This window comes from Anguilla anguilla, chromosome 11 (assembly GCF_013347855.1).
Source record: "Anguilla anguilla isolate fAngAng1 chromosome 11, fAngAng1.pri, whole genome shotgun sequence".
NCBI lineage: Eukaryota > Metazoa > Chordata > Actinopteri > Anguilliformes > Anguillidae > Anguilla > Anguilla anguilla.
This window is the reverse complement of record NC_049211.1, coordinates 26,576,260-26,587,389: the sequence shown is the minus strand read 5'-3', so window position 1 is coordinate 26,587,389 and position 11,130 is coordinate 26,576,260. Positions and strand designations below refer to the sequence as shown.

At 47.9% G+C, this 11,130-nt stretch overlaps 1 protein-coding gene across 1 annotated transcript; it reads left to right on the top strand.

The window, feature by feature from the left end:
• Positions 1-1,445: 1,445 nt before the first annotated feature.
• Positions 1,446-8,694, top strand: wnt10b (wingless-type MMTV integration site family, member 10b). The gene is made up of 4 exons (XM_035381107.1): positions 1,446-1,795; positions 5,151-5,413; positions 6,641-7,122; positions 8,175-8,694. Exons 1-4 carry the CDS (start codon positions 1,722-1,724, stop codon positions 8,691-8,693), a joined length of 1,338 nt encoding a protein of 445 aa, XP_035236998.1. The 5' UTR covers positions 1,446-1,721; the 3' UTR covers position 8,694.
• Positions 8,695-11,130: the final 2,436 nt, after the last annotated feature.

The window sequence follows — 11,130 nt, the reverse complement described above, 5'->3', positions numbered from 1 at the left end:
TTTAAAAGTTAGAATGTATGTAGCACATTCATCTATTAAACAAGGTACTTGAACTCAAATATTTTTCTTGATGCGGGGTAGCTACCTTCGTAGCGAGTCGTGTAGGCATATCCTCGATTAGTCCACTCGAAAACTGGTCCGCCATGTTTCACCATGGGTTAAGAGTTAAGGCCCATCTTGACCCGACGGGAACCACTTTCGGACACTTGACGGGGACAGTGGCTTTCTTGGCAGCGCGCAGTCCTTCTGGAAAATGTATTGCTCAGAGAGTGGGGTTCGTTATTTCCGCCCTAAACAGGATGCTAAAACAATACGTGAAAATGTTGTGCTGGCGCGGGTAGTCAAAGAATAGAGAAGAAAATCTAGGCTATAACGTCAGTCGTGTTTTAACTGTGGCTCAACTGAAACGGCGCCGGCTGATGTTGGCTAATAGGTACTTGGTAGGCTACGGTTTGACGTTGTTCGGTAAATCCATAAGAAATTGTGGGGAAAAAATATGATTAGCAATCTCAGTATTCCAGACCAGCACTCTAACATCCTTCAACCTCAATAACCAATGATCACGTCCCTGTACCAGCGCGGCTTATTCTCTTCCTCGCTCATTTTATTTTATTTTGTGTGCGAGTGTGTTAATTCGACTTTTAACAGATAACATTCATTCCTAATGGGGACCAAATGTAGTCTGTTGGACTTGAATTAACAGTGTTAGAAGGGAATTAACACGGCACATTTTACTGCGTAAATTATTATTTTTTTATTGTAAATTGAAATAAAAATAGTTAATATTTATTCCAACTCTTTTACGTTTTAAGCCGTTGAATGTAAAATTATCTAGACCAAAATTTGCAAAATATTATAGTAATGATAAGCAAACGCGCTGATTGGGCAAGGAGGAGGGGGGAGTAGGAACAGATGACCGCGAGCCCAGACTGGGTATTGTTCCAGCGCCGCGAGGACAACCGCGCGCCTGCCTGCTGCTGCCTCCCTGTCGTCGACTGGAACTTTCATGCTTTTTTCTTTTCTTCTTTTATTCCGATGTTCAACCCCTCTCTTATAAAACATAATTTTATAGATCGTCTTACGTTCCACTCTCCGTCCATTTAATTTCACCTTTTTGTCGTCAAGAGTATTTATTTTGCAGCTTAAATTGATGATGCCTGTTCATTTTTCATCAATAGGCCTATTACATTTTTTTAAAGCTTTTGATTCTGAAATGAAGTTTCGCTCTCTAAAAGTTACTTGTATGCCAAAATCTCGTAAAATACAGCAGTATGGTGTTGATGATTATGATGATAACGATGATGATAATGAGCCATGCTGCACTGGCCCTGCTGGTCATGCACTCGCTATATTATCGAATCGCCGAAGGACATGATAATGTTGGAGTGGCAATTTATCTGACTGTTTAATCATCAGAATCCGTTATCTGATATGGCCAAATATATTTTTGGTTTTTCTTTACAACTTCAGAAACAACCGCCCGTAGTGGTCTCTCCCCTCCCATAGTCTGCTCCCCCTCCCCTGACAGTCTCTCCTACTCCGTCCCATCCCACGCAGTTTTGCTTTTATTTCTCTCCCCTACCGCTGCCCTGAAACCTCGACAATCGCAACTTTTAAGAAGAAAAAAAAAAACCTGACTCGTCTGCAGTACTGATTTCTGGTCAGAATAAAAAATATTACTCAAGCGTTTTCATGTCACCACAGGACATACGCTTACCGAAATGGAAATATCACACAAGCGCCGTTGGGATCACTTCTTGATTTTGGCCACAGCGTTGATGTCACCTGCGTTCACGTAAGTAAAGTGAGAGAGAGAGAGCGAGAGAGAGAGCACAAGACCATGTTGGGTGTCTTTGCGTTTTACGGAACGAGATAAAGGTGGATACGCGGAAAGAATAGGGGTAGAGATGCAGTCAGTCATCCTGAGAAGATACTGAGGTGATTCCCAAAAATTGTCTGTCCTGCATTTCAGTGGCATAATAGTCTACATGTTTTGTGTGCACTGACGTATGAACGAGGATATTTCTGTTAAATAATAAGAGGTGCAGTACTGTTTTATAAAGGAAGAACGAGGATAGTATGGTCATGTTCACCATTATTATTATTATTATTATTATTATTACGACGGCTGCTAGTAACAATACTAACAACAATGGTTATTCTGAAGTCAGTGTCTAAGAAGATCCCACGCACACACGCACACTCTACTCACACACAAGGCGCTAATGAAAACCACCGGCTTTGGATCTGTCGCGAGACAGCATGACTAAAGACGCAGACTAGTTCAATTGCATTGAAACCGTTCACGGAATGAAGAATGTGTGATTACTGTTCTTTAAACCGCAGTGGTTTTTTTCTATCAAACTGTAAAACTGTTTGAAAAGTGGACTTAACCAGTATCCCCAATATTGATGAAGTCCAGTTTTATGGACTCAACTAATGTAAATCACCAAATTCAAAGAGAAAACTTTAATCCACTCGATATAGACTTCCGCAAAATATGAGGACTGACGGCCATAGGATGGTTAACGATTCTGTTGATTGATAAAAAAATATTAAATGGACACTTCTTATCTTTTAGGGAGGGTTTATACATTTGGCATCACCCTGCGAAACCCCACAAAATACGTTATATAGGCTATAGTACAGAGTCAAATATTTAAAATGATGATTTAAGAAGCCAAATCCATCTATACAAATAACAATCTCGTACGAAACCTTCTAGAAATGTAAGACTTCACGTCCAGGACAGGAAACAGTAGCTTAAACTGCTAAGAGTGCCCCGAGAGAATGCTAGAGTCGATGATGAAGTGATGGAGACCAGCAAAATCCGTAGCAGAAAAGAACAATACACGAGAAACATGCAAGCAATTAAGACTTGGACTCATGCACAAAATTTCCATAAGCGTATTGTCCGTGTTATGTAGAAATACGCTGCAGAACCGGATCGATGTGTGGGCGTGTGTGACTGAGCTAATCTGTCGGACGGCCGCGCGCTGAGCGTGGAGTTGCTATTCTATTTGGCTACTTAAAGACCAGCAAGTGGGAAACCTTCATGCGTGTGCTTGAATTTCAGGAGCCAAATTTTTGTTAAAAAATGAGAGAGCGTCACATTGTACTTTTATAATTACTCGGATATGTTCCCATTATTATTTTGATAAAGGCTAATTCAGTCAGATCGTTAACTCTTTATACACATGCTAGTATGGATTTTTGGCACTACGTCTCGATGGCATTCTCCATGAAAAAATACCAGGTCAAAACCTAGTATATGGCTGGACCGAACCGTCCGACCAATGGTGTAACTTCATCACTCAGTCACAGACATTCGCGTTCATAGGGCTGGCCCCGCTGTTGCGGTCCAGCCAAAAATTACTATCCACATGTAGACTACGCAGGTGAGCCAGTTCTTTGACTGTTGTCCACTGCCACCTTGGCCCATGCTGAATTATCAGTTCTTATGAAATCTGAATCAAATCAACATTTTAGAAAATATTTTAGTTTGTCTGCACATACCATGATGCATTAAATAATAAGCTCTACAATACATGAAATAAAGACTTTAATTAAAAATAAGATAATTACATTTGTCATTGATTTACACAGGTGGGTCCCTGAGAGATAGAAAGAGAGTCAGAGGAGTCTTAGCCAAGTGGTTTCCACACACAGCGTAAAACAGCATACAGCACAAAACAAACCAACAGCCATAAAACCGAGGGAGCCTTAATGATCAGCACCTTAAAGCACCTTGTATGTTACAGCAAAAACCCACGTTAGCGTTTATGGTCTGTAACAAACTCTTAAAAACAACCGAATAGAGGAAACCCTGAAGCTGAGCTTGTCCCTGGAGCAAATTCCAACACATGAGAGCATAGCAACCACAACCCATCTTCCCAAATTCAGGGGAAGGGTGAGCCACTATAAAAAATCAACAGATCATTAAAGCAGAGGTTGTAGTTGTGTGAATTCCAGGCAAGACTGCCAGGGAAGTTTTCTTGTAATTGTTTAAGAATGTTCCCATTGGTCCATCTGGTGACCTGAAGAGGGGAAGTCTGCCATCTTGTACAGGTGAGGATGGTGAGTGAGAGACTTTTAACATATGATAACATGCAAAGCATTGTGATACACCGTGTCAATGACCTGCATAGTAGTGCTGGAGGCATGCACATATGTCCATGCCAATATAATCAATCACAGGCAGGAAGGTGGCACTTTCAAGAGGAATATCTTGCAATCAGGTCATCTTAAAAAACACTACAGTTGCAAAGTTATCATCAACAGAGATCAGCAGGGATGATTTGCTGACTCATTCAATTCAGTTCAATATGTTCTTAGTATTTTTTTGGGTTTTTTCTCGTAATCATTAACCAAATTTAAGTTAGCATTAAAAATAATAGATAGTGCTTTGCAAGCACCTGACTTGGCTGCCACATACCCCCTAATAAACTGATCTTGATGGATGTGAAGTTCAATATGGCATACAGGACAACTGTTTAAATATCAGAATAGCAAAAGAGGAGTATGCTGTGTGCACTGGAGGGCTGATCCCTTTAGTGCAGGGGAACTGGGGGTCCAGGGGCCCCTGGGGGTTCACAAATGAGACCTGGAGCTTGCTCAACAAGGCCGAAGTTAGCCAATGCTGGCTGACATTGACCCACAAATTCCCCCTTTCTTACTTGGGCAAGTAAACCTTTGGTCCATCACCTGAGAGCTGGAGGAGGCCGGTCCGCCGGCGGCAGCTGTGCGTGACGTCCTCCCCGCTGACAGAGCGACTGCGCAGCTCAGCCGGACCACAGTGTGGTGATGAGCGGCGGCCGGCTGATATCTGGAGGACACTCTGCTCAGCTTATGGAGGGAGCGCTGCAGTGTGGAACAAGTGGCGATGAAGGCAGCTGGCCGCTGAAAGTGTAGTATTAAAAAATAGAACACTTTTTAAAAAGGAGAGCAGGACAGGACTCCCTCCTTCGATTCTTTTTACTTTATACTGGTAGAACATGGAGAGGGTGACAAAGAAGGGTTCACAGCTGAGAAAGTACCATGGCAGGACATCAAACCCCCACCCTCGCAAGGGGGGGGGGGGATCACATGAGGTTTGAGCGTGGGCTGATCCGTCGTCTTTGAAAATGAGCCTCTGACCTCCTCTTTCCCAGAGTGCTGTGCAACGACATCCTGGGCCTGAAGGTGGCGGGCGACCCGGTGCTGACGCCGCACACGGTGTGCCTGCGGCTGGCGGGCCTGAGCAAGCGGCAGATGCGTCTGTGCGTGCGCAGCCCCGACGTGACGGCCTCCGCCCTGCAGGGCATCCAGGTGGCGCTGCACGAGTGCCAGCACCAGCTGTGGGACCAGCGCTGGAACTGCTCCTCCCTGGAGAGCCACGGCAAGCTGCCCCTGCACAGCGCCATCCTCAACCGCGGTGAGCACCAGGGGCGGGGATGGGGGCGGGGCCCGTGGGGCGGGGATGGGGATGGGGGCTGGGCCCGTGGGGCGGGGCCGGGGGCGGGGTGACAGTTGGGATTGGGTTTGGGGGAGGGTGGTGTGGGACTGGCAGTCGCCATGGCAGCAGTCTGGCAGTGGCCAGCCTTGCTTGGGGTTAGATCTGAAGGCCTTCTTTGGGTGTCCATAATACAGTCATGATTAAAAATTAAATTTGTGCTGAATGGTTGGCACAATTATGTGTTTTGTGTGTGTGTGTGACTGTGTGTTTTATATGTGCATGGGGTGTATGTGTTTGTGCATACTATAACCTGTCCACACAGCAAAAACTCTTACATCACGTTACATAAAATTACATTGCATTAATTTATGAGACACTTTTATCCAGGGTGACGTACAATGCAAGAGAACACCTGAATGAACACGCTCATGCCAGAAGTCTATATGCAACATTGCTAAAGCACTTAAACTGTACTTAGGTAAAATAAACTTACCTAGAGCCAAAATACAACTCATGAATACAGACAGATAATTATATGTAGCCTGACATAAAGAGATGAAACAATAAAAAATGTCACAAATGGAGCATTGCGTAGTTCTGGCAGGCCACGAGAGTCAAGCTGCTCCGGCTGAATCAGCTGATGGCTCAGCTGAGTGATGTTCACCTATCACAGTACATTCACATAACAGGGCGGTCTACTTAAACAGCCCCCCTCTACTCATTCGGCTGCTCCTCCTGCATGCAAGCTTGCTACACGTTGCTTTGTAAATCCCCTCCACCACCCCAGCTCCATCCCTATGTGTTAAAAATTTGCATTGCTGTTGGATCTGTTCTGTGTGTACCCCTCTAGGGGGGTTTGGCTGCTGGCCTCCCAGCCCTATCCACGCTTGCTGTGCGGTTGGCGGGAGGGCTTCCAGAACAGAGCCATACCGCCAAACATAACTATATTGCCTTTGTTGTCAATAAAGATCTTACTTTGATGACAGTGATCCTGACTGAAATGGAATTATTTGCATAAAGCTTGGGTGCCTGGGTGTAGGGATGGGAGAGGAGTGAAAATGCAATCCTGTATATTTAAACTTCAGTTAAGTGAGTCTCTTCTGTCTGAGTAAGTTTGTTAGCATTGCAGTCACTTTAAAAGCCTTGCCCTAGCCAGAATTATGATAGATTGATTGGGAACATCACGTCCCCCCGCCCCTCCCTCAGGGTTCCGTGAGAGCGCCTTCTCCCTGTCGCTGCTGGCGGCGGGCGTGGCGCACTCGGTGGCGTCGGCCTGCAGCCTGGGGAAGCTGCGCGGCTGCGGGTGCGAGGCCAAGCGCCGCCTGGACGAGGACAAGATCCGCCTCAAGCTGTCGCAGCTGCAGCTGCAGACCCTGCAGCGGGGGGCCGGGGTCCGGGGGGTCCACGGCGCCCCCGCCCCCGCCCCCGGGCCCGCCGTCAAGCTGGCCCCCCACCCCGCGGAGCTCTCCTCCGACGCGCACCTCGCCCACCACCCCTCCGCCCCGCTGAGCGCGCTCCCGGAGGACGACCCGCCCCCGACGCCGCAGGACACCTGGGAGTGGGGGGGGTGCAGCCACGACGCCCGCTTCGGCGAGCGCTTCTCCCGCGATTGGCTGGACTCCCGCGAGTCCCCCCCGCGCGACATCCACGCCCGCATGAGGATCCACAACAACCGCGTGGGCCGGCAGGTGAGCGGCTCCCAGAATGCTCTCCTTCTGCAGGTCGTGTCTGTGTTCCCTAAGCAACGAACGCCCCGATCAGTTCTGTAGTTCCGGGTTACAGGGATTAATGTGGTTTAGCCTCAGTCTGGCACCTCCAATGGCAGGAAAGCAGAACGAAATCGGACAAGGAATTCCCTGTTCAACAAATTCATGAATTCAGTCATGATTTCTAAAGCCTTACAGTTAATGATATGATGCTCTATACGAGCATACACAATCAGTCAGTATTTTCAAAGATGTAAGCAGTTGTCTACCAAGTAAAATTTGTTAGATCCGCCCTTGACTTCAACAGGTGGGATAGGGGGTTTTAAAGGTGGTTAAAGGCGTGAGAATACGACCTCTCTTTATCTCTGAGCAGCTCTTCAGTCCACGGCTGTAAATCTCATTTCGCAGACGTCCTGCTGTGCAGGCGGGGGAATTATCTCCAATCTCTGCTCTTAATTTGCCTCAATTATTTAAACCTCATCACCTTTTTGCACGTTTTCCACTGCTGATAAACTGCCGGCTCAGGATGGGGTAATTAGCCTTCCCCTGAGATGCACTTTCCAGCAGCTGTGAGAGGTGCAGGTGTGAATGGTGTGCGCAGGTCGCGGGTTACTGGGGCAGGTGACCGGCGTCTGCCTGCTCCGGCTGCGCAGTGACTGCAGCTGGGGGGGCAGCTGGGGGACAGCAGGTTGGCAGGAAGCTGCAGCTGGCTGCGCACGACTCAGAAGACACACGCTGTGACCTCACTCTCTTGAACTGATGCTGGCTGTTGCAGTGATTGGATGGGAATACAGCTGCTTTTGGGGTAAACTGCAGGGTAAAGAAACAAAATGAAGAAATAAAAGGCATTTTGCTTTGGTTTCTTTTTGGTAGGTGAATTACATTTATGCTGTAGTACATGGCGTATTATGTGAATGTGTGTAAAGAAAATGAAATGGCCAAATGGACCAGGACACAAGCTATTTGGATGATGGTATTTATCTATATCCCGTACTTGCCCAACTGGAGCTGAGCCTTTGCTTTTCTTTGTGCAGGTGGTGACGGACAACATGAAGAGGAAGTGCAAGTGTCACGGCACGTCGGGGAGCTGCCAGTTCAAGACCTGCTGGTACGTGTCCCCCGAGTTCCGGCTGGTGGGGTCCCTGCTGCGCGAGAAGTTCCTCTCGGCCATCTTCATCAACTCGCAGAACAAGAACAGCGGTGTCTTCAACTCCCGCGCCAGGGGCGGGGCGGGGGCGGGGCAGCAGGCGTCCCCGGCGGCGGTGGCGGGCGCCAGGGGCCGCCGCCGCAGCGTGTCGCGGGAGCTGGTCTACTTCGAGAAGTCGCCGGACTTCTGCGAGCGGGAGCCGGAGGTGGACTCGCCCGGCACGCGGGGCCGCGTCTGCAACAAGACCAGCACGCGCATGGACGGCTGCGGCTCGCTGTGCTGCGGCCGCGGCCACAACGTGCTGCGGCAGACCCGCAGCGAGCGCTGCCACTGCCGCTTCCACTGGTGCTGCTACGTGCTGTGCGAGGAGTGCCGCGTCACAGAGTGGGTCAACGTCTGCAAGTGAGAGGGGCGGGGAGGGCGAGGGGGCGGGGTGGGGCGAGGGGGCGGGGTGGGGCGAGGGAGGGTGAGGGGATGGGGGGGGGGGGGGGGGGGGTAAGGCGGGGGGGGGGGGGGGGCAGTCTCGTCTCGGCTTGGCTGCTTTCCCGGCCGCCCGGCCTGGATCCGTCTCGGACAGCGTACGGAATGTCACCCACGGAATGTTCGTGCTGCACGCCCCCACCCCTCTTATTTTACTCACAGAGCGGGTACAATCAAGAACGCACACTCCACCCCTTCCTTACCCCCCCCCCATATTATCTGTTTATCCCTGCTTCCTTTTCATCTCGTCCCACTCATCTGGGACCCATTTTCCCTCTGTTGCCGTTGTTATTTCCATAAATGCCCAGCGAGGAGAGAGACGGGGAATGAGGTGACTCATGTCATTCCTCTCTTTTTTGGTTTCGTGTTCCCCCCTTTCTTTGTCTGGATCTGGTCTCTTCAGCCATGAAGATGCTGCCCACAGCCTCCTCCGTTTTCTACATTTCCCCCAAAAACACTAAACTGAAAGAACACCAGGGACAGATAGCTTAGAACCTGTTGAGTCGTTTTTTGCGCACATTTCCAGACCAATTTTTTGTCACTCCTCTCCTTTTTCATTTTAGTGTGGACATTTTAATTTTTTTTCAAGAGAAGAATAAACAGTGCCACTGCTTTAGCTACCCACTGTGAACTGATACAACTCTCTTTACCATCCTCTGGAGCTCAGGATAGGTGAGGCGGGACGTGCGATCTGTGGGCTGATTGGTGAGCTCCCAAGTCAATCGTAGATGAAGTGACAGATACCCCGCATGTTAGTTTGAGTAAAAAATGTCCATCAGTCTTTATTCCTAAACTGAAGTTATTGAATGTAGTCCAATCTCTTCTCTCATGATCTGAAAACATTTGACATGTAGGACAGAAGAACAGTGCTATCGAAGAACATTCATATGAACATTATAAAGCGCCTTGTTGTCTCTACTAAAGCAAGTTTGTTAATCACTGAGGGGAACACATTTGAGACCATGGTCAATTTGAAGGTACAGCGAGATCTCTCCCCTGCCCCTCCCCCCCAGTCGATCGCTGGCTGTCTCTGTCCGACCTCATTCTAGAAGCATCTCAGTGGACAAGAGTGAAAGGCTCACCTGCGGCACTTGTGTAAACTTGGATTAAAGCTTCTGTGCTGGATTACAGTCTCTTTGGTCTCTTTGGAGAACTGTCTCTGCCACCATTGGATTAGCCCCTCAGGGAAGAATATTCACCCATGGGTCAGCCTGTAAGAGGCACTGAGGGGACTTGTGTGCGCCTCACAGCTTCTCAGTGCTCCACAGACTCTACTGCAGCTACGGAAAGGCAACATTTGATTCTGGGAGGGGGCAGAACTTTGTATTTTAAATTTCTGCAGTATAGCACTGATCATCATCGAGTTACACAAAGTTGTATTTTTTGTGTGCTTCAAGTTCTTCTTTTGCGCAATTTAATAATATGCCATACAATGGATTGGTATAATAAATGCTTTTTAAAAAATGCCTGGCTTATTTTACCCAGTGAAGAAAAATGAGTTATCATGTGCTTATTGAGATGTTATGTTGAAGTTGTGTTCACTTGATGTCTGTTATTTAAACAATTGTTTAACATCAGTTAATCATATAATAACAACAAAGCAACCACTGTCCTTTGGTAAGACCTATGATAACTGAAAATAATCAGGGGGACAACAGTAGGATTGCTTTAGACCAGAATATATTTCACTTTTACTGGAGTGGAACAGGCTTATGACCTGGTAGTGAGAGCAGAGGAAATGTGACTTCTTTCACCTGGTGTCCTCGCTGAGTGTGTTCACACTGTGGTCTTCAGCTGAGCTGAACCTGGTTAAACATGGGATAAATGAAATTACTATCCTGCAGACAGCCATGGTCGAGCAGCCCTGGTGTAGAAACTGCCAAAGACCCACAAGGAGACATATTGTACCCCTTTGCGTGGGAACCTCCTCAGAAACACAGTTGGGTAACCAGCATCAGTATCAGGAATTCATGTTTTGGACAGTCTGGAATTCTAGGGAGGGGTAGGTGGGGCCCTTCCAAGTGCAGTCTGCTACTGTGGCAGGGGATAGTTTGGAGGAATAAAAAGGCTCAAATACTATATTAAGCCAATGCCCCACTCCTGGTCCCCACCCCTGTATTTTAAGCCAGGGAAATGATAAAAGTCAGAGAGAGAGAAGAAGAAAGGGAAGGAAAAAATAAAAAGAGAGTGGTAAGAATGATGGGGAAACTGAATATCTGGTTTGCGTTTCATTATTCCTTTATTACTTCACTCTGCTGTTCCCTGAAGCTGCTGATACAGGAACTTCCTGCATCAGTCCTCCCATGTGTGACACAGAGGAGCGGAGGAGACCCGAATCACACTCTCAAACTGCCCCCCCCCCC